At 46.2% G+C, this 25,201-nt stretch overlaps 2 protein-coding genes across 3 annotated transcripts; one reads left to right on the top strand and one right to left on the bottom strand.

Moving 5' to 3' along the window:
• Positions 1–1,201: 1,201 nt before the first annotated feature.
• On the top strand, positions 1,202–12,683 carry SUV39H1 (SUV39H1 histone lysine methyltransferase). Its single transcript, XM_035140823.2, has 6 exons — positions 1,202–1,308; positions 6,583–6,728; positions 7,138–7,803; positions 10,026–10,172; positions 10,275–10,404; positions 10,770–12,683. The coding sequence occupies exons 1-6, from the start codon at positions 1,290–1,292 to the stop codon at positions 10,904–10,906; spliced, it is 1,245 nt and encodes a 414-aa protein (XP_034996714.1). The 5' UTR covers positions 1,202–1,289; the 3' UTR covers positions 10,907–12,683.
• A 1,658-nt stretch (positions 12,684–14,341) lies between these two features.
• WDR13 (WD repeat domain 13) lies at positions 14,342–24,014 on the bottom strand. 2 transcript variants are annotated; one of them, XM_035140821.2, is made up of 10 exons: positions 23,896–24,014; positions 20,884–20,970; positions 19,643–19,883; positions 18,644–18,753; positions 18,256–18,386; positions 17,397–17,704; positions 16,072–16,252; positions 15,836–15,977; positions 15,525–15,643; positions 14,342–15,298 (listed from the first exon to the last, which is right to left on the bottom strand). In XM_035140821.2, exons 1-10 carry the CDS (start codon positions 23,973–23,975, stop codon positions 15,114–15,116), a joined length of 1,584 nt encoding a protein of 527 aa, XP_034996712.1. In that variant the 5' UTR covers positions 23,976–24,014; the 3' UTR covers positions 14,342–15,113. The 2 variants fall into 2 exon arrangements, with proteins under 2 accessions (XP_034996712.1, XP_034996713.1); XM_035140822.2 differs by lacking the exon at positions 23,896–24,014 and adding an exon at positions 22,354–22,456.
• Positions 24,015–25,201: the final 1,187 nt, after the last annotated feature.

Here is a 25,201-nt window from a genome sequence, read left to right as displayed (position 1 = left end):
CCTGAGTTCGAGTGTCTTCCAAGCCCATGACACCTTTGGCAAAGGCTGTTCTCCAACTGGAGCGCTCGCAGGCCAGTGTTTCCCAGCTGTCGGTGTTTATACTACTTTTTTTTTAGATGTGCCTTGAGACAGTCTTTAAACCTCTTTTGTTGACCACCAGCATTACGCTTTCCATTTTAAAGTTTGGAATAGAGTACTTGCTTTGGAAGACGATAATCAGGCACAACATGACCAGTCCAATGAAGTGGAAGTTGAACAATCATTGCTTCAACATTGGTGATCTTTGCTTCTTCCATTAGTTTGCCTGCATTGATGCAGTGTTAAGAAACACCTGTATTGATGAGTCTTCAGACCCCAATTGGGATCTGATCTTTGTCAGAAACTCAGGTGGTCTTCTTAACCAAGCCACTCTCTCACCTCTTCACTGCTCCTCTGGCTGGTTCTAAAGACACAACTGAGAACGCTTGTAGCACTGAGAGTGTGTGTTTCAAGCCATTTGGATGAAAGCAAGGCTGGAAAAGAAAGGAATGAAGGCTGTAAGATGCCCTCCACCCCCAAAACATCTGTGCACCTAGAAGATGCTGTTCCCTTTTCATACTTGTTTAGGACTGTACAGAATAGAGAAATGCCAGGGTCTCTGTCCAGTGGGCTCTTAGTAGGGATTGGCAACCTTTGGACTGGGGGCGACTCCTTGCATCAATGAGACCTGGCTCTCTTGTGCTTGCTAGCAGTCACTTAGGCATTGACCTGCCCTGTTCTTGGAGAACTGCCTGCCCTCTATGTGCAGGGGGGATTGCTTATTTCAAGGGAATGCCCCCCCCCCCTTTTTGGAAGGAGGTTGTATTTCCGTCCCCATTGACTGTCTTGATTAACTCGGAATAGAGGAGTTGCTTTGGAAGACGATCCGAACAACATGACCAGTCCAACAAAGTTGATGTTGCAGAATCATTGCTTCAACACTGGTGATCTTTGCTTCTTCCAGTACACGGGCATTAGTTCGCCTGTCTTCCCAAGTGACGGTACCTATTGACTGGCTCAAGGCGGCCAGTAACTCCGAGTCCGACCGAGGCTGCCGGGGAGGCGAGCGGCCATTCGTCGCGGGCGGCTGCTGGGCGGGACCTGCAGAGAGGAGCGGGACTCGCCATTGGGCCGCGCGTGGAAGGCTCCGAGGAGCCGTCAGCAACTCTCTGGCGCCGCCTCCGCCGCTCCGAAACCTCTCGCGCTCCCCGCGAGAGGCGAAAAAAAAAGTTTCCGGCGGCCTCAGTGGCTGGAGCGGAAAAAAGCGCAAGATGGCGGAAAATTTAAAAGGTGAGAGAGGGAAAACGGGCGAGAGAGAGATGAGGAGACGCGCCTCTTCGGGCTGGCCGCGTGAGGCGGCGTCGGCGATGGAGAGAACCGCGCGGGCAGAAGCGGCGCTTGGCAGCCGGGCGTTCGGTCGCGGAGGTGGGGGGCGAGGGGGCGTCGCGAGGACGGAAGCCCCTGGCACACACCCCCTCCCTCCCACCCACCCACCCCGCAGCGTTCCGAGGCGGCCGCGCCCGGGCGACCGTTACGGGGGAAGGGAGCGCGCGAGAGAGGCGGCGTAAGCGGCTCGGGGGCCGTAGGGCGGCTGCCTCGCGCTGAAGGCGGGAAAGAAGAAGGTGGCGGCCCGGCGCGTGTGAGGGGGGGGGGAGGGAGAGAGAGAAAGAACGGGAGCCGTGAGGGGAATGTGGGGGGTCTCGTTTGCTGAGAGGCAGAAGCGCCCCTCTTCCCGCCCCCCCCCCAGTACCAAAACGCCGGCCTGCCTTTCCGAGTTCTCTTTCGTGGGCAAAGGAGCTTTGCCCCCGTTGTGGTCCCGTCCCCCCCCCCCGTCACTTGTTTTTGCCAACCGTCCCCTCCCTGTGTGTCGGTGTGTGTGTGTGTGTCGGTGTCCCGCTCCCCGCCTTGTGTTTTCGCCATGTGCTTCCTTCTGCCGTCCCTGACATTTAGGCCTCTCGGTTTTGGGTTTGCTTTTTTGGTGGCGGGGGCAGTAAATGCCACAAGGTTGGGCTCCTGACAAAGGCTGCCTTGCTTTCGGACCCTTGGCCTGTCAGACTCCTGAGAGAGACAGCCAACTCAGCCCCTTATACGAACTTTGTGTGCGGAAGTAGAGAGGTTGGCAACAGGTGGAGACGGGGAAACAGTTGTGAAACCCCTGGGCTAAGAGGGACCGGCCCTGTTTCGGGGGAGATGGCCCTGGGCGCGCAGTTTTGAAGCCCCCCCCCCCAATCCCGATGCCTTCCTGTCATGGAGCAGGAGGAGGCAGTGGGCTTGATACCTGGTGGAGAAACTTCAGAGAGTTTACATGGGCCAGAAGCCAGGGAAAGGGCATTGGTTACTCTACTTTTCTTAAAAATTGCAGCAATGATTATATACTCCCACATGTTGGTGGAAAAGTAAAAACCCACTTAGATTAAAATGCTCACAAGAACTTTAGTTCTCTAAGTAGGTCTTCCTCATAAATTTAAGATGACCCTAAAATTCTGATTTGGCAATCCCTGCAATCTATTTCTGCAAAACTGTACAGTACATGTGTTCTTAGTATAGTGCACTCTTGCATATTTTTTTAAGTTGTTCAGAAAATATCTTCATATTGCTTCCACTTCAGTAAAGGGTAAAGGGACCCCTGACCATTAGGTCCAGTCATGACTGACTCTGGGGTTGTGGCGCTCATCTCACGTTATTGGCCGAGGGAGCTGGCGTACAGTTTCCAGGTCATGTGGCCAGCATGACAAAGCCGCTTTTGGCGAACCAGAGCAGCACATGGAAACGCCGTTTACCTTCCCGCTGTAGCAGTACCTATTTATCTACTTGCACTTTGACATGCTTTCGAACTGCTAGGTTGGCAGGAGCTGGGACCGAGCAACGGGAGCTCACCCCGTTGTGGGGATTCGAACCGCCGACCTGCTGATCGGCAAGCCCAGGGGTCAGCAAACTTTTTCAGCAGGGGGCCGGTCCCCTGTCCCTCAGACCTTGTGGGAGGTCGGACTATATTTTTTTAAAAAATGAACGAATTCCTATGCCCGACAAATAACCCAGAGATGCATTTTAAATAAAAGCACACATTCTAAAAACACCAGGCAGGCCCCAGAAATAACCCAGAGATGCATTTTAAATAAAAGGGCACATCCTACTCATGTAAAAACACGCTGACCATCCGTGGGCCACATTTAGAAGGCCCCCGGGCCTTAGTTTGGGGACCCCTAGGCTTTGTGGTTTAACCCACAGTGCCACCTGCGTATGTATGCTTATGTTACTTTTGCCTTCTGAGTAGAGTAGGGAAGCGGGGGTTATTGTTTTGCTGTTTTGTTTTAATTATTTACTTGTTTTTATCCTGTATTTTATCCTGTGAACCGCTCTAAAATTGTATGATGGGCGCTATATAAATCAAATAAATAAATGGATTTTACGACACAAGTTTATGATAACCTCCACCTACCAATTAACTCTTCAAAATGCAACTGTGATTGTCCTTGCAATCTATTTTTGTTACATCATATTTTATAGTTTGTCTGATGCCAAAGGTTTGAGGCTGATGACAGTGTGCTAATCACAAAACTCCGGATCTTTGACCCACTTGGTGTTCACCTTGCATCTAGTGCTGTCAGCTTTATAGGCTTGAAAAGAACAAGGATCCTGCAGGTGAAAGGCAAGCTGTTTGAACAAACTAGTTTCCTAGAGACTTTACAAAGTATCTTAATTTCTGTCCACATAGGATTTTGTTGCTCAAAGCCCCAGAATGGGGAAATTATACTCAAATGCCCCCAAGAAAATGCACTGAAATGATTGTGTGAACATACAAAGATGGCTTGTGAGTTCAACCACTGGTTACCCTAACTTAGTGTTATTGACAGTAGCTCTTCAGAGTCTCAGAGAGCTTGTTCAGCTGTACAGTGGTGCCTTGCTAGATGAATTTAATTCGTTCTGTGAGTCAATTCGTTTTGCGAAAAATTCGTCTAGCGAATCCCATAGGAATGCATTGATTATTTTTTTTGCCCATAGGAACACATTAATTGAATTTCAATGCATTCCTATGGGAAACCGCGATTCGCTAGACGAATTTTTCACAAAACGAATTCGCCTTGCGAGGCAACCTCCGCTCAAAAAATCTCTTCTTTAAGCAAAAAATTTGTCTTACAGGGCATTCGTCTAGTGAGGCACCACTGTACCTGGAAATGCCAGGCAAGGACTGAATATGGAATCTTCTGCATGTAAAGCTGGTGCTGTGCCATTGAGCTATGGTGCCTTCCAGGAGTTTGTTAACATATTTTGAACAGAAGGGAGAATTTGCTTATTTATGTTAAAGATAAAGGTAAAGGGACCCCTGACCATTAGGTCCAGTCGTGACCGACTCTGGGGTTGCGCGCTCATCTCGCATTATTGGCCGAGGGAGCCGGCGTACAGCTTCCAGATCATGTGGCCAGCATGACAAAGCCGCTTCTGGCAAACCAGAGCAGCACATGGAAACGCCGTTTACCTTCCCGCTGTAGCGGTTCCTATTTATCTACTTGCATTTTGATGTGCTTTCGAACTGCTAGGTTGGCAGGAGCTGGGACCAAGCGACGGGAGCTCACCCCGTCACAGGGATTCGAACCGCCGACCTTCTGATCAGCAAGCCCTAGGCTCAGTGGTTTAACCACAGCGCCACCTGGGTCCCATGTTAAAGATACCTTGGGTCTAATAAAAGGAGAGAAGCAATGAGGACTTGAGGGAAGGGCTGTAGTTTAATGGTAGAGCATCTATTCTGGATGGAAAAGGTTCTTCTTGAACTCTTCCATCAGCTAGACATGGGAAAGTGGGTTGAAAACACTCATTTCATAGAATCATAGAGTTGGAAGAGACCACAAGGGCCATCCAGTCCAACCCCCTGCCAAGCAGGAAACACCATCAAAGCATTCCTGACATTTGTTTTAGTTATTTACTTGTTTTACTTGTATGTACTAGTTATTTACTTACTTATCTACATTTGCATGTTTTAATACCTATTCACCTTTGCTGGATTCTCCTTTCAGAGTCAGTGTGGTGTAATGGCTAAAGTGTCGGACTAGGACTCTGGGAGACCAGGGTTTGAATCCTCACTCGGCCCTGAAGCTCACTGGGTGACCCTGGGCCAGTCACTCTCAGCTTAACCTAATTCACAGGGTTGTAGGGATTAAATGAGGAAGGGGAGGAGAATCATGTATGCCACTGTTCATTAGAAAAAAAATAATTCCCCCACCCCCAGTGTGTCAAGTCTATTTGTAGATTGTAAGTCTGAAGGCAATATAATAATAATAAATAAATTTTTATTTATACCCCGCCCTTCCCAGTTTAAAAACCGGGCTCAGGGCAGCTAACAGCAAATATAAAACATTGATTAAAGGGCTGTGTTATTTCTAATTTCTGTACAGCACCTAGCAATTTTGGTGCTTTATAAATTATAATAATAATGACAGCAAATGGACCATCAAAAAATAGAAGCTGGAGATCAGAAGAAGGTTTTTAACTCTTAGAACAGTGAAGTATTTTAGTAATTTCCCTAGAAAAGCTGTATGTTTAGTCCTCTGTGTAAAATGGGGAAGTAATCCTACTCTTTGGGACCTGAACTGGTTAGAAATGCTGCCAAACAGAAAATGTTTTGCTTGGGACATAACATTTGACATAGTTTTATGTAAGTATGTTTGCTTAGATATCTAAGGATAAGCAACTAGGACACAGGTCTGTTCAGGGGTTGTTATAAGATAGGGATGAGAGCAAGAATTATGACAGCTATCACAAAAATGTATGAGGGTTTGCATCACAAGTCCTGTGCTACATTGCCACGTTTTGCTGTGGGTTGGTATTCAGAGCATTTAGTTGAATTAATACATTGAGTAGTCATATGCTGTGATAACTTTGGACCTGTTTTAAGATTCACCACTATTGTTAGCATAAATCCTCTGCATGGCACAGATGCTGCATGTGGCTGAATGTTTACTTTATATGATTGCTGTAACTTTCCCACACAGGAGCTCAAGCTGTAACCTGATCTCCTGTCATGTGATGTTCTTTGTTCTGTTTCTACTTTCACTTTCTTCTGAACGGAGAGTGATGGCGAACACACTTAAACCACACTCTCTGAATAAACGTAGATTAGCACCTACGATTGTTTGCTGTCTTCTTTACCGAAGCCAGTGGCAATAGTAAGAATATTGGTGATTTACATCCCAATATTCTAACAGTGGTAGCAGAGTTCTGGCAGATAGTTCTGCAAATAGGTTTGCAAAAGAACAAGCAAACTTCAGATGTGAAAGTGAAACACAGGCAAGGAATTATGGTTGGGATGTATGTATGTTGAATTCTGGAATGGGAACAGAGGTGGGAAATTAAATCTGTTCCTTCCAGGATGCGTTGCACAAATTTTAGAGTTCTTGCTCTCTGTGGCAGCAAACATCAGAAATGTGTGTAAGACTTAACATTCTGAGATTTCCCTTTTCCTTATGATCCTAAAAACAATGATAGAGCTAGCCAGAAAAGTATATTACAACTTTTTGTTAAAGGAAAATATACAATTATTCTAACGTATATCTGCCTTAACTCCCATAGCCTGCACTGTTTGTTGCAAATCAACCTGGTCCCACCTCCAGGATCTCTGCCGTTTGCAGAAAGTTTGCTGCCCTGGCTTGGGTATTACCAGAAAAAACCTCTGTGATTTTGAAGTAGAGTATCTGTGTGACTACAAGAAAGCTCGGGTGAGTTACTTGGGCCCTCCTGCAACTTTACCAACACCTTTTATACAACCTTGCATCTGTTTTCCCTAGCTCTCAGTTAAGTGTTTGTACATTGTGATTTGGTGTTAGTTGGCACTCCTTCACCCCTCTTTCTGCTCTTCATACTTTTAGCCAGGCATTACTGATCCAGATAATCTCCCTTTCCTTTGATTGGTGGCCCATAGTTTACAGGACTGAAGCTGTTAAGAGAGAATGTTGCAGAGTTGCTTAATTTTGCATGAGATACCTGGGTTTTGTCCTTTACTTTGGGTTTTAGTAGGTTAGGAGAAGGGGTTATTGGGAGAGCTTATTTTCTGGGGTTTGTTTTCAATTCTGGGAAGAGAATGGTCATGTTTTAAGCTGACACTGTGCATGGTTACCTTTTACTCAGGATGAGGAATACTACCTGGTGAAGTGGCGGGGCTACCCTGAGTCGCAGAACACTTGGGAGCCCAGAAAGAACCTGCGCTGTATCAGTATACTCAAACAGTTCCACCGGGACCTAGAGCAGGCATTGATTCGACGAGGAAGCAAGTTAAGAAAGAATACACGCTTGCTTGACCAAGGCATCTCCAACTACCTAGTGCAGAAGGCCAAACAGCGGCGGGCTTTGCAGCATTGGGAATATGAACTCAATGCCAAGCGCAACCACAAGGGATGCATTGTGGTAGAGAATGAGGTGGACTTGGAAGGGCCTCCCCGGGACTTTGTCTACATTAATGAGTACAAGGTTGGGGAGGGCATCACTCTCAACCAGGTGGCTGTGGGTTGTGAGTGCTCAGACTGTCTGTCAGAAGCAGCAGGAGGTTGTTGTCCTGGTGCTTCACACCATAAATTTGCGTATAATGAGTTTGGCCAAGTGAAGATCAAGGCTGGCATGCCCATCTATGAGTGCAATTCTCGCTGCAGCTGTGGGATTGACTGCTCTAACCGTGTGGTGCAGAAAGGCATTCGTTACGATCTTTGCATTTTCCGGACAGATAATGGACGTGGCTGGGGTGTGCGCACACTGGAGAGGATCCGCAAGAACAGCTTTGTCATGGAATATGTAGGAGAGGTAGGATGAGCAGGCATGGACCAGAAGTTTAGTTGTGATCCAGGGTACAGGAGGAAAGAAAAATTGAAGCTGGGTTGGCCTGTTCCATTCTATAAGATGTGAAGCAGTAACGCCATGTTTGTACGTGACATGCTCCAGCAGTGAGCTTCAGGTAGAAATATTTACTTCAGACTCATCAAAGAGGCAGAGACATTTAGGTTTCAATCATATCCACTTACCTAGGAGTAAACCCCATTAAACTCAGTCGGATTTACTAGTGTATAATAATAATAATAATAATAATAATAATAATAATAATAATAATAATAAGAAGTTAATACATTAAAAGCAATACACATAAAACACAACAGTATATTGGGAATAAATAACAAATATTTCATTTTATCAACCTATAATCCATATCACTTGTTGCTAATACTAAACAAAAAACCCTGAAACTATAAAGAATGGAAATGTCTCTTATGTTCTCTCTCTTTCTCTTTCTGCTCTGGTGTCACTTATTTTAACTGCCTGTAATGTTTTCTGATTTCCTGAAATGCTCCAGTCAGTCAGAAGCAACTCCTCACCAAAATTCTAAAAGGGCTAGGTATTATGCATATTTACACATGACATAGATAGGAACTTGAAATATTCCAGTCAAACTGGGCATAATTAAATAGCCGGCTATACTGCATGGGCTCCAGTCTAAGATGGAGGGGTTATATTTGCACTTACTTTCCAAAGTTATGTAATTGATCTTTATATGGTCAGTTGACAAAATTTGCTTTGATCAGTGAACAGGGGGATATCAGTTACATTACGAGGATAAGCAGGCTCTTTGTGACTGATCCATCTGAGGCATGGGTAGGCAAACTAAGGCCCAGGGACTGGATCCGGCCCAATTGCCTTCTAAATCTGGCCCACGGACGGTCCAGGAATCAGCGTCTTGTTACATGAGTAGAATGTGCCCTTTTATTTAAAATGCATCTCTGGGTTGTTTGTGGGGCCTGCCTGGTGTTTTTGTGCTTTTATTTAAAATGCATCCCTGGGTTATTTGTGGGACATAGGAATTCGTTCATCCCCCCCCCCCCAAAAAAATATAGTCTGGCCCACCACAAAGTCTGAGGGACAGTGGTCTGGCCCCCTGCTGACAAAGATTGCTGACCCCTGAATTCTGAGGGGTTCTGAAACATGAAAGTTGTGGAGTTTAAATGCAGTAGGCCCAAAACTTACACAGGAGTTACATTGCAGAGGTCCACTCACAAAGGCAACATTGCACGAAATCAGGAAAATCCCTGGAACAACCCCCCTCCCCCATATGACCATCCCTATCTTACTGGGCTCTGGGAAAGTTGTGCAATGTCCATCCCTACATTACTGGCCTCTGGAAGGCTGTGGGTGGCTTCTGTGGGTCTTGCTAATTCAAGTGGGACGAGTAGATGGACAAATTCAGGAAGAAAGGAACATTTACTGTATAGATATTGTGGTTACTGGTAGTTTTGGGGAATGGTGCCAAAAGCTAAGAACATCAAAATTATTTTGCTCAGTAAATCATCCTACGGTATGACATATTTACACCACAGATTTAGTGATTCATCAACCAGGGGACTACAGGCTGCTAGATTGGGTTTGTGAATATGTATGTCTGTATATCATTGCAATTGCATATAAGTCCCCTTAAGGTTTATTTGATCAAATTGGGAAATAGAAATTTTATAAATAAACACTGGGCAGAATCTAATATTGTGTGACCAGACTTCCATGGTCTTCTCTGCCCTGCATGCCCCCAAATCTGCTCCAGAGGATTGAGGAACTCTCAGGAGCAGATTTTGAGGGCCATGAGGCCAGTGGAAGTCCTGTTGCATGAGTGGAAGTCTATTCTACTTGCACACAAACAGCACTGAATGCAACTGATTAGCAAGAAGGCCATAATTGTATGATTCCTACCTGATACTCTTAAACACGTGGGTAGTAGAACCTGCTCTGTACAATGAGAGTTTTGCTGCAGAAATGAAGCATTTTGGAGCCACCTATTGGATACCTGTGTCACAGAGAGGCTTAGATGGGTGAAGATACCATAAAACCAAAAGTGAGTCTAAGCATGTGTAGAAAGGTTACTCAGCAGAGAGATAGCAGAAATTGTGGAACAAATGAGATCTGGATGAACATTTTCAATAGATTACTAAGAAAGATGCAATAGCCCCATTTTTGCAGTGCTTACTGTTTTTTTGCATCTCTCCCAGATAATCACATCAGAGGAGGCTGAACGACGGGGTCAGATCTATGATCGACAGGGTGCCACCTACCTCTTTGACCTTGATTACGTAGAAGATGTATACACAGTGGATGCCGCATACTACGGCAACATTTCACATTTTGTCAACCACAGTGTGAGTGGGGTAGATCACAGTGGGGAGGGAGCCATATCTTCAACATAACTTTTAATGTAGAGCTTGTCTTACTTCCCTCTTACTCCCGTTTTCTGCTTCCAGTGTAACCCTAACCTACAGGTTTACAATGTCTTCATTGAAAATTTGGATGAGCGGCTGCCACGCATTGCCTTCTTTGCTACTCGACCTATCCGTGCTGGTGAGGAACTCACCTTTGACTACAACATGCAAGGTAAGAAGGGGAGTGCTTGAGAAATTTAGGTGGGCGTTGAGACCTGTTCATTTTGGGAGGTAGGGATTAAGAATGAAGATCATGTTTTGAACCATTAAAAAATTATGGTTAGATTTCCTCCTTGAATTGCAAATAAAGCACAGCAACAGTATTCTAAGATAATTCTGATATCTTTTCTTTTTAAGAGTGTGATAGGTAGGAGCTTAAAGGAACAGGGAACTTTTATGAGTTTAGCTTTTTGGCCAGTATGTAGCCTTGTTGTGGATAGGGTGCATTTGCTAGATAAAATTCAGTGACAGGTCTGCTATGATGGAAGATATTCTGGTTCCAGTGCTGATTTCCCACCTTCCCTATCTCTCCCACAGTGGACCCAGTAAATGCAGAAAGCACAAGGATGGACTCTAATTTTGGCCTAGTTGGAGGCCTGGCTGGCTCTCCAAAGAAGCGGATGCGCATTGAGTGTAAATGTGGCACAGAGTCTTGCCGGAAATACCTCTTCTAGTTCCTTGCCAGTTTTGCTTTAAAGTTGTCTGGTTAGACTTGGACTGGAATTCAGTACAGAAGTGGCAGTTGCTGAAAGTTTGAAGGCAGAGGGTAAGAGTCAGGAACTTACCTGCTTAAAACAAAAAACACCTAGTACTTTGAATTGCAAAGAGAGCAATGACTGACATTTCTTATGCTACCCAGCCTTGACTGGCTGCTTCTTACTGCCAGACTGAAATATTCTTGCAGCAGCTGAGAGATTCTTCAGCTGGCAGGAGATTGGTTCGACTTGTCAAACTTGCTGTTGATGTCCTGGTTGGAAAAACACAGCATAGTATCTCATAAGTCTATGGATGTCTTATTAGAACCTCAATTACAGCTTTTTACTATTTTTGAAGGCTTGATTGTGAGTGCAGTGTGGCAGAGAACACTGACTAGTTTCTTATATTCAGTGTGGTTTTCTAAGGGATACAAGTCTTGGTTTTACAGCAGAACTGCTTTCTAGCCTCATTTATGAGTAAGTGGTAAAACACAAGCCATTTAAAAAATGGATTTATCTGCACAAAGACTCTCTGTATTACCTCAGTGTGCCGTATGACTGTTCCCCACCTTTTACACATCCATAGAACTTGTTTTCATTGAGGATGGGAGAGGCCCATGTAATTTGTACTTGAAGTTGCACTTAATACCCATCGTAAAGCCCTGTGCAAAGTGAAAAGCCACAATGTTGCCTCTTGTAACTAATGAATTTGTTTTGAAAAGAATATGTTTTTAAATATACAGTATATATATTGGAAATGGGTTGGGGCAAAGAATCTAGCTTCTGGAAACCACTGTATTTTGGAAGCTGTGATGAAGCTTGTTAATTATGACTGATGAAATTAGATGGCTGGGTTCCTTATTTTGCTTGTGACATATCTTGTATTTCATTCTTTGAAGCAAAAACTCAGATAACTTCAGTGTGTGCGGCGAGTGGGAACTAGAAACCAGTGTTAGCCTAACATATTCCAGAAAGTCATTCCAGTTCTTCAGATCATTCACTTGTTTTGTGCTACCTTCATCAGCCCTAAGAACTACAAAAAGGGGTATACACTAAGGTTTGGAATACAGAAGTGAGGCTTTACTAATTTCAGGTAATTTTATTTAGCATCCATTTTCCATGTACCCATCATTCACACAAGTAATCAGCTGTATAAATCTGTGGTAGGGAACCTCGAGTCTAGGGGCCAGGCCTCTCTATCCTACTTCTGTAGATAATTAAATGGGGCATATCTAGGTGCAGCCCCTCTAAACTGAGAGTTCATGAAGAATAAGGATATTAGGTTTGGATGCCATGTTGAATGAAAAAGAAACTAGCATGTCATGTGTGGAGAGGAAGTTAAGTGTTTCTGCATTTTCATTCAATGTAATCCTGCTTTGCTCTGTCCATTTCAGGATATAGTCCCTGGCCCTACATCCTTGTAAATCTCTGTAAGAAATATCAGAAGTCTATTCACACACACTTGTTCATCATTGCTTAAAACTGAAAAAAGCTTTTAGCGCCATCAATCCTGCTTTCATTTTAGTGAAATGCAACGTATTTGACTTTCACAGTGTGGAAACTCAAGAAGCTGCTTAGTATGATGCCTGGTAATGAGGCTGTGCTTTTTTGCTGACTGAGGTTATCTGTTTTTAATAGTTGCATGCCAGGCAAATATGTAATAGGTGATCTTTTCCCCATCGTTTTCATTTCCATGAGCTGAATTTCTGCATGTCATGCAACTATTACAGTGTGGTGTGGAAAAGCAGTCCTCTTCCACCTCTTTCAAAAAGGAGAATGCCGGCAGCATCCAAGCTCAGGTGCCATGCAATTCTTGCCAGAAGGGCACTCCATCATTGGCCCATGGCAAAGGAAACAGGCCTGTGCACATATTTAAGATGAATAGTCTTCTTCATTTATTCCTAATGTACCGTGAGCTGTAACTGACGTTTGTTATTGGTTTTCCACTGGTAGTTTCTTTGGCGAAGACAAATGGTGAGCTCTGGATAGTCTGAAAACAGCAAGGCCAGGGGAGGAGCAAAGCTTGCTCCTTCTCACTAAAGCATAGTGAGACCAAACTGGGCCATTGTTTAGTTTATTGCATTGTTGTCCAGGTTGCCAGTGTGTTATATTTTTTGTATTGCCATTCATGTGCCCAAGAGATTCCAATGCCTTTATAAACATGTAGTGTAGTGACTACACTTGGGAGTACTGTGTACAGTGCTGGTTGCCACATCTCAGAAAGGTTATATAGTTCGAGAGGATGCAGAAAGGCTGAACTAAATAAACTGAGGTTTAGAATACTTCTTATAATAAGGAAAAGACTGCGGTGCTTGGGGCTTTTAAGTTAGGGTGTGAAAGCAAGTATGAGTGTGTGACAGAAACTTATAAAATTGTATAGTGTGGAAAAAGTGGGTAGAAATACAATTTTTCATCCTCATTACACTGGAACCCAGAGTCATTCAATAAAGTTGTTTCGCAGGATATTTTGGAATGACAAAAGTAGGTTCTTCAAACAGCACATTTTCTTTAAAAGTTTGCTACCACAAGATGTAATGATGGTCACAAGCTTAAATGTATTTGAAAGGGGGTTTGCCAGATTCATAGAGGACAAGGCTATAGGGCTACTAGTTTTGAAGGGTCTATTTCCTCAAGATTGGATGAAGTATTCCTCTGAATCTACTATTGAGCTTTAGCAACAAGGCTATTATTCTCATATCTTGCTTGTGGGTTTTCCAAAGGCGTTTGGCAGGTCAAAAATTGAATGCTATTCTAGGCTGCATCAACAGAAGTATAGTGTTCAGATCAAGGGAAGTTACACTACTGCTCTATACTGTCTTAGTCAAATCACACCTGGAATGCTGTGTCCAGTTCTGAGTGTCATGATTCTCTCAACCCTGCAATAGGCTGTGCAATCTGTTTGATGCAAAGATGTGGCTGACTTGCCACCCCATGTATAGGGTCCCCTTAGCTCAATTCATGTTCTTCATAAGGTGACCAATGTGGCACCTATGAGGAAATTTGAAGCACCATCCCATCAGCTCTTACCTTCCACGTACCTGCCTGAAAATCCTACCACTTTTTTTTTCAAGTAAAAGTGAATTTAGAAATATTTTCTCCTAGTCCACAGAAAGAACAAATCTGAGGAAAAAGCAACTATCACAGCCACAATACAGAAGAGTTTCAATACAACTAACCCCCTTCCCTGTTACAATGCCACACATGCTGTGGAAGATAAGTGGCAAAAAGCAACAGCATTAAGTAGCTGCAAAGTTCAATTTAGCAGACTCTACTCCACCACTTGCTTTTGAATACAGTTGTCAGGAATGTTCCAGATTGAGTTTCTTGATATTCCAAACACATTCCTAGTAATATTTCAAGCAAGCTGTGTTGGTGTGCAAGCAAATCTATTCAGCACCTGCAGTTTCCTCTCCCTGTAATAGGAAGACATTTCATCACTGGTAGCTGCTTCTGAAAAACATGCCAGAATTAAGAGCCCAATGTAGACATGAGCTGCAAGATTTTTCATGTTGGAGGGGAATCTGTCCACAAAGTTGTAGCTGCAGAAGTTCACATGTCCAACAGGCACACTAATAAAGCAGGCTGATCCTTCCAAGTTGATGGCTCAGTCTGGCACTTGAAGGAGGCAAAGAGAAGATGTCGCTTTCTGGAGTTTGATGTCCTTGGTATTTCCAGGAAGGAATGGACCATTGCAACAGCAAAGTACAGTAGTTATGCAGCAGCAAGGAGCAAGCTACTACTAAATGGGAGCTAGGGCCACTAAATTCCATGCTCATGAGGCAAATAACCCATGTAGTCCCAAATCCTATGCTGCCAGTTGGCAGAGAGGCTCTGCAGCATTGTTTACCACCTTCACTTTTGGCATACATTGTGTCCTGTTGATTACAGCTGACAGCAACTTGGACATCTAACACATAAACCACAATAGAAGTAAGCCAAACGTCTCACAGGATAACCTGCATCCTTTGTCTGGTATACAAAATCCCACTAATTGAAAACCTGGGAATAAATGGATGCTGGTTCACTGTAAATATGTTCTCAGTATGTTCATAGCTGTAGAAGATATAAATAAAACGACCAGCAAGAGGAGGACAAAGGGTCTTTAGGGTTCCTGACTTTCACCCAAGCTGTCTCCTTCAGCAATGTTGACTAACTGTACTTCTTTCCACTCATCAGGGGAGAAATGCTACTTCTGTTCTCTTTTCCAGACAATAACCATGCCTTTGGCATCACTGGATGCCAAGAGGCTTTCGTCACAGTTAAAGCTGACATCCAACACAGCAGCACTATGACCTTGTAGTTTGTTGACTATAGCCTTGGTAGCTCGCTCCACGTCAAAGAAGTAGACACACATATCCTCACTGCCGGTCACTGAAATGCACAAAGAGAAGTTATTAGAGGGGGAAAAGCTTCCCTGTGTTTTTTGGGGGCGGGGGGGGGGGGAATAAGCTCTGCAGTAATTATGTGTCATACAGATTAGCTGCATGCAGTAGCAGAGTTGCGAGCAAGGAAGTGGCAACCTGCAAGAAATTCCAAGTGAGAATGTCTTGTCCTGCATCCCCTTTACAATGAGAATGAACTCTCATGGGCATCATACCAATGCATGCTCCCTGGCGGAAGGACATGAGGGGACAGAAGATGCTGCGGACAGGATGTGAGCTCTGCTGTATCTGGAAACTTCTCTTAAGCTGGAGTGTCCCTTCGTTGTCCACTACCCTGTCAGGAAAAAGTAGCCAAGAACAGACAATGGATAAATAGCTTAATCATCGCAAACTGCTTCTCGGTGCCTGCATTACACTAACGTATCACATATTCTGTCCTCTAATATGGGGCTCATTGGCACTCTGAACATATGAGTAGAGCAAGTTTCTGTCTTCTAGCATGGCAATGCCATGGGAAGCCCCTCACCTATATAGCAGCAGCTTGTTAATACATGCATTGATGAGGAGGGAGGGGTCCCGTGCTTCTCTGCTGATCCAAGAGCGGGCCGAGATACTGGTGATAGAACTGCCCTCGTTAACTATCAGCCGTTTTGCCTTGGTCAGTTTTCCTGTAGGGGGGAAGAAGGAAGCAGAGGGCTTGAAGCCAAGCCGCACCTGTGCTAATCCTTGTCCTTACTATGCTCCCCATCCCACTCCACTCACCTGTTGCCATGTCAAAGAGGAAAGAAAATATGCTGCCTTTGTCATCTCCTGCCCAGAGGATACGGCCAGGGGAATCAAAGGAGAGAGACAGCACTCGGCCAGTTAGCTTGCTCGAGCCACCCTTCACTTTTTTCCCTGTTGAGATGTTCACCACATGGAGGTTGTGCTTTCCATTCCCCACCTTATGGACAAATAAAGATGTCAGTTTCAAACTATTCTACAGAGCAGAAGAATGAACAACAGGCACACACTCTTCCTCTCCTCTTACCCCCCAAGAGAATCTCCCCTCACCACCATCTTGGTTAATTAGGGACCTGAAACACCTAGAGGAGAAAGTTTTTGTTTTTATCTATGCCAAGCCCCTTTGACTTGTGACCAGACTGCCTTTGCTTCACTCCCAGCAGTACTGATTCCAGTTCCCATTTCTTTTGATTCAGCCCACTTATTCCGTACCTACATCATTTGGGGGGTGGGGAGAAAGGAGGAAACCTCAACTGTATGCAAGCACATGTCCCTTGGAGGGGAAAGGCCCAGTGCTTTGTTTATTAGCTCAGGCGGCAGTGGGCAGGGGCACTATACCCTAGGCCAGTGATGGCAAACCTATGACACGCGTGTCAGACGTGACACGCAGAGCCCTCACTGCTGGCACACGCCCCATCGGCCCATTCACGTTGTTGTTGCCCCCCCCCATTTGTTCTCCCGCTCCTCCTCAAACTACAGCTTGTCTCCGGTCCTTTGTTGTTGTTGTTGTTGCTGCTGGTAGCCAGAGATTGTTTTTTAACCCTTTCTGTGCTGTTTTTTCTGACGCTTTGGCAGACGATGATTGGGTGTAACAGTGTTCATTTTTTAACCCGTTCTGTGCTGGTTTTTTTGGCGCTTTGGCAGACTATGTCGGTGCTGCGTGTTAGTTCCAGCAAATGTATTATTCGTCATTTATTTCTGTTCTCTCCCCCCCCCAAAAAGTGCAGCAGCTTTGGGGCAGCCTCCCCAAAAAAGCAAAGCAACTTTTGCACCCCCTAAAAAAAACCTCCAAAACTTTGGTCAGCAGCCCCCCCCCCCAAAAAAAAGCCCAACAACTCTGGGCACTTTGTGATAAATAAGGGGTTTTTGGTTTGGTTTGGTTAAATAATTAGTTTTTGGGTTATTAAATACAGTTATATATTACAATTATACATTTTTGTTATTTAAACTATAAATATCATGAAATTATGGTTTTTTTTCTTGAAGTGACACACCACCCGAGTTATGCTCGGTTTTTTTTTTTGGCAAATTTTGACACACCAAGCTCAAAAGGTAGCCCATCACTGCCCTAGGCCTTCACTCACCACCGTGAGATTATTGTTCATGGGCTGGAAAGTGCAGCAGAGCAGCTCAGAAGCATCTGGATCTGGAATTTCCCGGATGCACTTGCCATCCTCTGTAGCCCATATGCGCATAGTGGCGTCAAGTGAAGTGGAAACAATGACGTCATTGGAGAGGGACCAGGCAAAGTCCGACACGCCACGGCTATGTCCCTTCAGCACCCGCAGCACCACAGGGGGAGTTGGCACTAGCTGGCACACAGAAATGGTACCATCCAGAGAACAGCAGGCTAATAGGTGTTTGTCATCATTGGCAAACTGAACCTTGGGCACTGGGAAAGAAAAGGGGAAATGCTGTTAGCCAGATGTTGACAGCAAAGGCAAGAGCAGCACCAGCACCCACCCTCTAAGAGGCTAACAGTTTTAAGGGATTCTTAATTCTTTCCATGCACTTCAGCTACAAATATATCTCTGCCAGATACCACTCAGAACATTTTTGCATCAATACAATTACAGAGCTCTCTAAGGAGCATTTGAGGAAGGCTGTGGGGGAAGGGAGGCTTTGTGTTAGGCTACTTAATAGTTAACAGCTGCACTTAAGCATGCTTATCAGCAAAAGATGCAACACCAGCCTGTAAAGGCTTTTCCAACCCTCCACTTTCCCTTGCTCGCTTCCACCTCAAGAAGGCAGGAATAATAACCTCAGTACTTGTCTTGGAGTCGTCTGTTTTGTTTTTTGCAGGGGTGGGGGTGGGGTGTCACTTCTTCTACATAGTTCTCTCCAAAACGCAATCTTCATTGTCACCTTGGTTCATATGACCAATGTGACATCAAAAGACAATTAGTAGCTATCCCATGACACCTTAGCTACTGCTCTACTCACCAGCCTCATCCACGTGCTGGTCAAATATATGGTACATGCCAGCAAAAGCGTAGTTCTCACTTAGGGTGGTATCCCCAGCCATTGCACGGCTGGCCTCTGCCACCGAAGTGGGGACAACACTGCCAGGGGGTCTAAAGGAAGACACAAGACATTGTTATGAAATAAGCACACACCTCGAACTTTGTTTCCAATGGAATGGGTGTTGGAGGGCGGGGAAACCAGTATGGGAGCAGAGAGCTTTTGTCCTGGCTGCTTTACTTGTACTGGAGTCAGAACAGTATCCAGGGTTCTGACAAAAACTTGGAAGTCAAAGAATTGGCATGCACCAAATGAGCAGATGAATGCCATGCCCACTTTTAGCCCCAGATTAGATCTGTCGGCCTTGTACCTCTCATCGTAGACAGCTCGGTTCATTTGCGCCTGCAACTGGTAGGACCCTCGGCTGACAGAGCGGCGGTGGCCTCGGGCACCCAGTGCCCTTGGGTCGTCATCAAAATCCTATGGCACAATGCATAAAATAGCTACATTGGAAGATAGCAAGGAGCTAGATGACATACTATGCTGGGTGCTATGCTGAAGGAAGCAGAGACATATACCTGCAAAGTCAGGGATTACAGAGAGGAAGCAATGAGAAGATGAGGAAACGGCAGCCAACACTTAAGTTGCAGAGTGCCTTTATAAAAGACTCAGATTTCTAACCTGTGCTTCTGTTCTCTCTGTTTTGTTTGTCTATTTTCTAATCCTGATGACTAAAAATGTGTCGGGAGGCTCTTAATGAAGGCTCTGGAACCTTTGCGGGGGGAGGAATACCTCTTTAACTGTGCCCTTACCTTGTTCTGCTCTCTACATTCCCATTTTTCTTGTCTGTTTTCCCAAATTGCCAAATTTTCCAATTTTCTGAAAATCTGAATATTGGGATTGGAATTATGTGAGCGGCTCTATGCAAATAAACTTACTCTGCGTATGTCTATTGCTCATGCCATGGGCGTAGCCAAGATTTTTGTTAGCGGGAGCAGAACCGATGTGGTTGGTCAGTTAGTTAAGTATTTCTATTGTTTTACTTGATCTGGAGGAGGGAGCTGCCCCTCCCTGCCCCCCTGGCTATGCCCATGACACATGCATAGTTTAGCTTTGGCTTCCCTGGGGTTACACACAGCCCTGATCCTACTGGACAAGAATACTGTGCTGCATGGAGTGGGAGCTCAAATGCTCCTGTGTTGCAAGGAATCATTCTCTCCTCTGAGCAAGTGCTGACCTCGGCAAAACACCTACGGCCCTCTTCCCACCAATGGAATAAGCTTCATTTAAATACATGATGTCCCGGGCCAAATGCACAGGGCTGGTGTTACTCTCATCCCCGTCCCCCCCCCTGGTTGCCCTTGGTTACCTCCATGCGGTCAAGTGTGGTACGACTGCTTCGGACAATGCTGTTGCTGTAGGCACGGAAGCTGCTCTGCTCTGAGAGGGGGCCGTAGCGCTGGGCCAGGAGCTGGCCGCGCAGCCGCAGGTACTGCTTACGGAGCGAGGGGTCGTAGCCGGCTTTAGCGTTGTCCCGCAGCAGCTGGCTGCGCCGGCGGATGTACTGTGTGCGGAATTGCGGGAAGGTTGGGGTGCGGTATGCGTTGTACCTGCAATAGGGGTTGGTGCATCAGCTGCTGGAAGCCTGAGCCTACTGCATTCTCATTAAGCTCACCCTGCTCTCTTTTGCTCTTCAGCATCGTGCTGGGGTTAGCACCAACTGAACATAGAGAATCTCCTTCAAGATTCCCCTGCAGCACAGTATCTTGCATTGCCATGCTGTGGTCAGTACTCCAGCTGACGACACTATAATGGTGTGACACAATATATTTGAGGCCACCAAATGAAAAACACTCAACAATTGGAAACAAAATCCCTCTGGTACAAAGTAAGATTTGAGGAACCCACCCACCATCTACCTCTAAAACGTTGATATTTTGCTTCTAAAACTTAGTTGTCCAAAGACACAAGACACTGACCCTTTCTCAGGACATGTTTTTAGTGGAGGTTTGACCATGTTGGTCTGGATACAAGGCTCCCTCAATGTAGGAAGCACCCCTAAAATAAGATTTTTTTAAATCACATCTTTTCTACCTATAAGAGCATGGTTTATACAGGCCTGGTTTGGGGAAGAGCGGAATGCAGCCTATATTCAGACCAATATGGTAATTCCTGCACTAATTGAAAGTACGGCATCAAAAAATGATTGACTCATCTGGAGAAACCACCAAGGGTAATTGTGAAGGCATATTCATAACTATGTGTCTCTATTGTTGATGTTCCCACCAAACATGGGTCTAGAATTCTCACACAAGACACCCATCTCCTTGAACAATTAGACAAGAGTGATTTGCCTTCTTCCCATAATAACATGGGGAGCCCTGCGGGATCAGACCAAAGGCCCATCTAGTCCAACATCCTTTTCTTACAACAGCCAACCAGATGCTTGTGGGAAGCCCACTAGCAGGACCTGAGAGCAACAGTACTCTCCTCATTTGTGATTCCCAGCAATTGATCTGCAGAAGCATACTACTTCCACCAGCACAGGTAGACCCCAGCAGCACAAAACACCGCCCAAGTCCCCTGTGGGCCCTGCTCCTTTACACTTACCGTGCATCTACAGCCAACACTTGCTGCCAAACTGCTGCCATGCCCCACACTGCCACTGGCCGCTCAGGGGAGCCTGTAAGTGGGCGTCTGCAATTGAGAGGTTGCAAAGAAATCAGCTTCAGAGATGGATGCTGAGAGGGATTAAAGGCTTGCGCAACATGATGGCCCATCCATTAGCATGAAACTTCCAGGCCAAGAGGGGCACAGATGGCTAGACAAAAGAAGCCTTAGCTGTGAAACTGGCCATAGGCAACGGACAGGGAAAGCACACTCCCCTTCCCACAGGAAAAAAACAAAGCTCCGTGACAGTGCTTCAGACAAGCTAAGGAAGAACCAATTGAAGCAGATGATGGGACTCGGACAGCAATGGGTGTGGTGGTAGTATTTTGTTTCCTGCAGCATAAGGGAGAGCATGAATTCTGCGTCCCTCATACTGGAGCCACTGTGTAGTCTGCTGACTTGTTTTACTGGGAGGGAAGAAAGGTTTGGACTTGACACTGATGTTCCCTCCACATAACAGACAGCACTAATACAGGGAATGGATATGGGCCACAGGATCGTAAAAGGTACTAGAGCAGGGATTGCAAACCGTCCAGTCAGGAGACCTACAGCATGACTTATCTGCCCCCTCCGCACATTATTACCTTAGTAATTCTTGGCAGTTCTTCCCAGGAAGGAGTGCCCTTCCCCTACAGTGGCTTTGCAAAAGGGGCCCAGTCCCCATAGCTTAAGAAATTGGTCATGCCTGCATTAGAGCATCCATAGGAGATAGATAAGAGTGAACCCTAAGCCAAATCCAGCCATCTGGTCTCTAATATCCTACTACACGCTCCCCTGAAAAGAGGAAGATCAGAGGGGGATCTGCACCAGCAGCATCTGCGACAACTGGACTTTGCAGTGGGCAATTTTTGCTGGGTCTTTCCTTAAAAGGGACCTAATTTCTGATTTGGGGGAGGGGGTGTTGAGAAAAAGGAGCTCAGGATGTGGTATGGTATTACTGGGATGATAAGCAATGACAGCCCCATTTGCTGGAGGAGCGGAATAATCCCGTAAGCATTTTTGATGGGAGGAGAATTAATTTCCTATTACATGGGGGGTGGGGAGAGACGCGAAGGGAGGTGCGACGTTTCGGAGGTGATGGCACGGGCTCGTTACCATGGCGATGAGAAGAGAGGGGCGGGGATGAAGGAAGGCAAGGGAGAGAGGGATGTGGATGCGCTGAGAAAGGGCCTGTGTCCGCGGGATGTCCCGAAGGCAGGGAGGAGACCGCGGGGTCTCCATGGCGACCACCTCGCCGGGAAAGGCAGCTGAGGCCAACCTTGCAAAGGGGGGCGGGGGCGGCGGGGCGGGCTCGTTTCCACGGCAACCGGACCCGGGGAAGGGGGGGGCGCCTCATCCTCCGAGGGCAGCCGGCCGGAGGGTCGGGGTCCCGCGGGTGGGTAGAAGGGGCGCTGTGGACGCGGGCGGTACCTGCAGCAGCGGCTCCCGGGTCCTCAGCCGCGGCGATGGCCGGCAGCGGCAGCAGCAAGAGCAGCGGAAGAAAAAGGCGGAGACGACGAGGAAGGCGGGAGGAGGAGCCCCGGCGGCTCCAGCCCACAAGGAAGGCGCATGCGGGCCCGGCGGCGCCCAGCCCTTCCGAGGCGGAGGTGGCGACGCGAGTGGCAGGCCGCTGTCAGCCGCCCAGAGGTTGCTCGCCGCCGCTGGCCTCGCTGCTCAGCTGCTGCGGTGCGCGTGCTCCAGAGCACGTGCAGAGTGCAATCTCCCCATGGGGGATGAGGAGCGGCGGGGGCGGGTAGCGGCCAACTGGTGAGGTTTTCAAAGCGGACGTGAACCCCAGAATCTTTGTCCGCGTTTGTAAAACAATTATCACAGAACTCCTTCTCTCCTCTCCCCCGCCCCGCGCCGCTTCTTCTTTCTGCACTGTTCCCCTCGCCTTTGCTCCTTGCGGGCGGTTCACCAAAAGGGGCTCGACGTCGAAGCCACACTTACTGTTCCGCAGTCATAGGAGCCAACTCCTAGGGACCGAGGTCCCTCCCCCCACTTCTATTAAAATATTTGAGACAGACGCCCCCCAAGTTGATGGGGATTGCCATTCAGATAGTGTGCGTGTGATCGATTTTGTGGGGCGGGGCTCACCTGCCCCATCCCCAATATTTTATTCAAGCTCGCACCCCTGCCCATAGTAATCACAAAAGTCCCAATGTGTGTTTTGAGGGGAGGTGCATTTTGTTGTTTTGCATATACTTGGGGAAGTTTTTGCTGAAACCGCGTTGCACAAAAGTGACTCCTAGAACTGAACGGAGGAGGGGTAGCTGGAGGTCTGAGACCTCGCTTTATTAACCCTTAAACTCCAGGCTCCAATATAGTTAATAATAATAATAGCAACAGTAACAGTAATAGTAATAATATACCCCGCCCACCTGGGCAGCTTACAGCACGTATAAAAACATAGTACAATAAGTTGCATAATAATATTAACTATATAGCACTGCTAAGCTGCAGAGTACCCTTGTATTTCACCCTAAGAGGTTCGTGCCTAGAAGGGCTTGCAGTCTTCATCCTGACACCTAGGGAGTGGGGAGGAAGAGACCAGAAGGTTGCAAAGGCAACCGAGAAATACCAGTCTCCATTTCTAGAGAACAGGATGGAAGGAATTTGGGCGATGCCAAACCCTTGTATAGCAAGTTGCGCCTGTTAACCCTGCCTGCCTCTGTGCTCGTCATTTTACAAACTACTTTTGTGCCATTCTACTGAAGAGCTCTGCGCCCTTGCAGAGTCTCTTGTTTAAGGTACCAAAGCGATCCAGAGCAAGGAGAGCAAAAAAACGATGGACCAGAAACCAGGATCGTTTTGTAGTTAAAGAGCAAGGAAAGAAGCTGGGGGGGTTCAAGCAGGGAGACAACATGCCAGCAAGCATTTCCTGTATAATGTCTGTTCAAAGTTTTGCAAGCCACCCACCCAGCCAGAGGCCACACCAGGAAGCTCAAGGAAAAAGAAAGCAAGGAAACTTACTGGAATCTCATCCAGATCGAGTTGCCCCAGCTGCTGCTACTCACGGAGCTTCTTTTCTTCCTCTCCGGATTCCACTCCATGGTTTTCCCGGGGAAGCCAGATGCACCTGCTAGGCTGCAATCTGGGCCTTTGTAGAGAGGGTGGGGCTGCTTGGGAAAGGAACTGGTGATAAGGAAGGCCAGTTCTATCCGTGTGTGTGTGTGTGTGTAAAAGTAAGTTCAAATTCCTGGAGAGCCTGGTATAAACCTAGGTGCCTCAGAGAGGCATCTATAGGCCACCTAGAGTGGACTATGAGATGAGCTTTATGTTCATTTCCTCACAAGTACAGCCCTGTTGCTTCCAGTGAGATCCTCCACTATGCGCTTACAAGAACTGCAGCTTTCATACAAAGCTACAGCTAAGTTTACAATGTATTTATAGCCCAAAACATAATTTATTTACTAGAGAAGTAAGGCAAGAACAGAAGGTGTTTTAACTCTAGCCCGACTCACAGAAGTAAGGCAAGATGATTTTCCTAACATGGAGAAAAGTGGGAATAAGAAGCTTAACTATGGGAAAAGTTAGAAGAAAAAGTGGCAGTCTTAAAAGGCAGGCCCCCCCCCCACGCAATCTTACATGGAAGTAGCACTCCCTAAGCTCTGTGGTACTTCTTTCTGACTAAACATCCATGGGAGCTGTAAGTTGAATATAAACCAGAAGTTCGCAGGACCAGAATAAAATGCAGGAAAGAACTAGGCTCATTCATAAAGAAGCTGAAAGAAAAACATCCCACAATTTTGCATATGCACAAATGAACCACAATCCTGGATTTTATCCTAAGCTCTTAATGAGGAATACTAGGTGAGAGGCACAGAAGGAAAAATCTGCCAAATTTTTCAGTTTCTTGCTACAGCTTCATTGTGACTATACCAGCGGTAGGCAACCTAAGGCTCGGGGGCCAGATGCGGCCCAATCGCCTTCTTAATCCGGCCTGCGGATGACCCGGCAATCAGCATATTTTTACATGAGTAGGATGTGCCCTTTTATTTAAAATGCATCTCTGGGTTATTTCTGGGGCCTGCCTGGTGTTTTTTAGAATGTGTGCTTTTATTTAAAATGCATCTCTGGGTTATTTGTGGGGCATAAGAATTCGTTCATTCCCCCCCCCCAAAAAAATAGTCCGGCCCACCCACATGGTCTGAGGGACGGTGGAACGGCCCGTGGCTGAAAAAGGTTGCTGACCCCTGGACTATACCATCCAGAGTAACTTAAAAATATACATAATGCGACAATCTGATGCACATTCACCTGGGAACAGGCCTTTTGT

This window comes from Zootoca vivipara, chromosome 16 (genome assembly GCF_963506605.1).
Source record: "Zootoca vivipara chromosome 16, rZooViv1.1, whole genome shotgun sequence".
Lineage (NCBI taxonomy): Eukaryota > Metazoa > Chordata > Lepidosauria > Squamata > Lacertidae > Zootoca > Zootoca vivipara.
Note: the sequence above shows the minus strand (reverse complement) of the source record. Positions and strands in the feature narration are given on the sequence as shown.

Bases quoted from the DNA above. Each gene is read 5' to 3' on its own strand.
- SUV39H1 (XM_035140823.2), top strand. The intron at 7,804-10,025 runs GTAGGATGAGCA...CATCTCTCCCAG, and splicing joins TCATGGAATATGTAGGAGAG to ATAATCACATCAGAGGAGGC. The intron at 10,405-10,769 runs GTAAGAAGGGGA...TCTCTCCCACAG, and splicing joins CTTTGACTACAACATGCAAG to TGGACCCAGTAAATGCAGAA.
- WDR13 (XM_035140821.2), bottom strand. From the start codon at position 23,975: ATGGAGTGGAATCCGGAGAGGAAGAAAAGAAGCTCCGTGAGTAGCAGC. The intron at 17,705-18,255 runs GTGAGTAGAGCA...TTTCTTTCCCAG, and splicing joins CCAGCACGTGGATGAGGCTG to TGCCCAAGGTTCAGTTTGCC. The intron at 16,253-17,396 runs GTGAGTGAAGGC...TTTGTCCATAAG, and splicing joins TGAACAATAATCTCACGGTG to GTGGGGAATGGAAAGCACAA.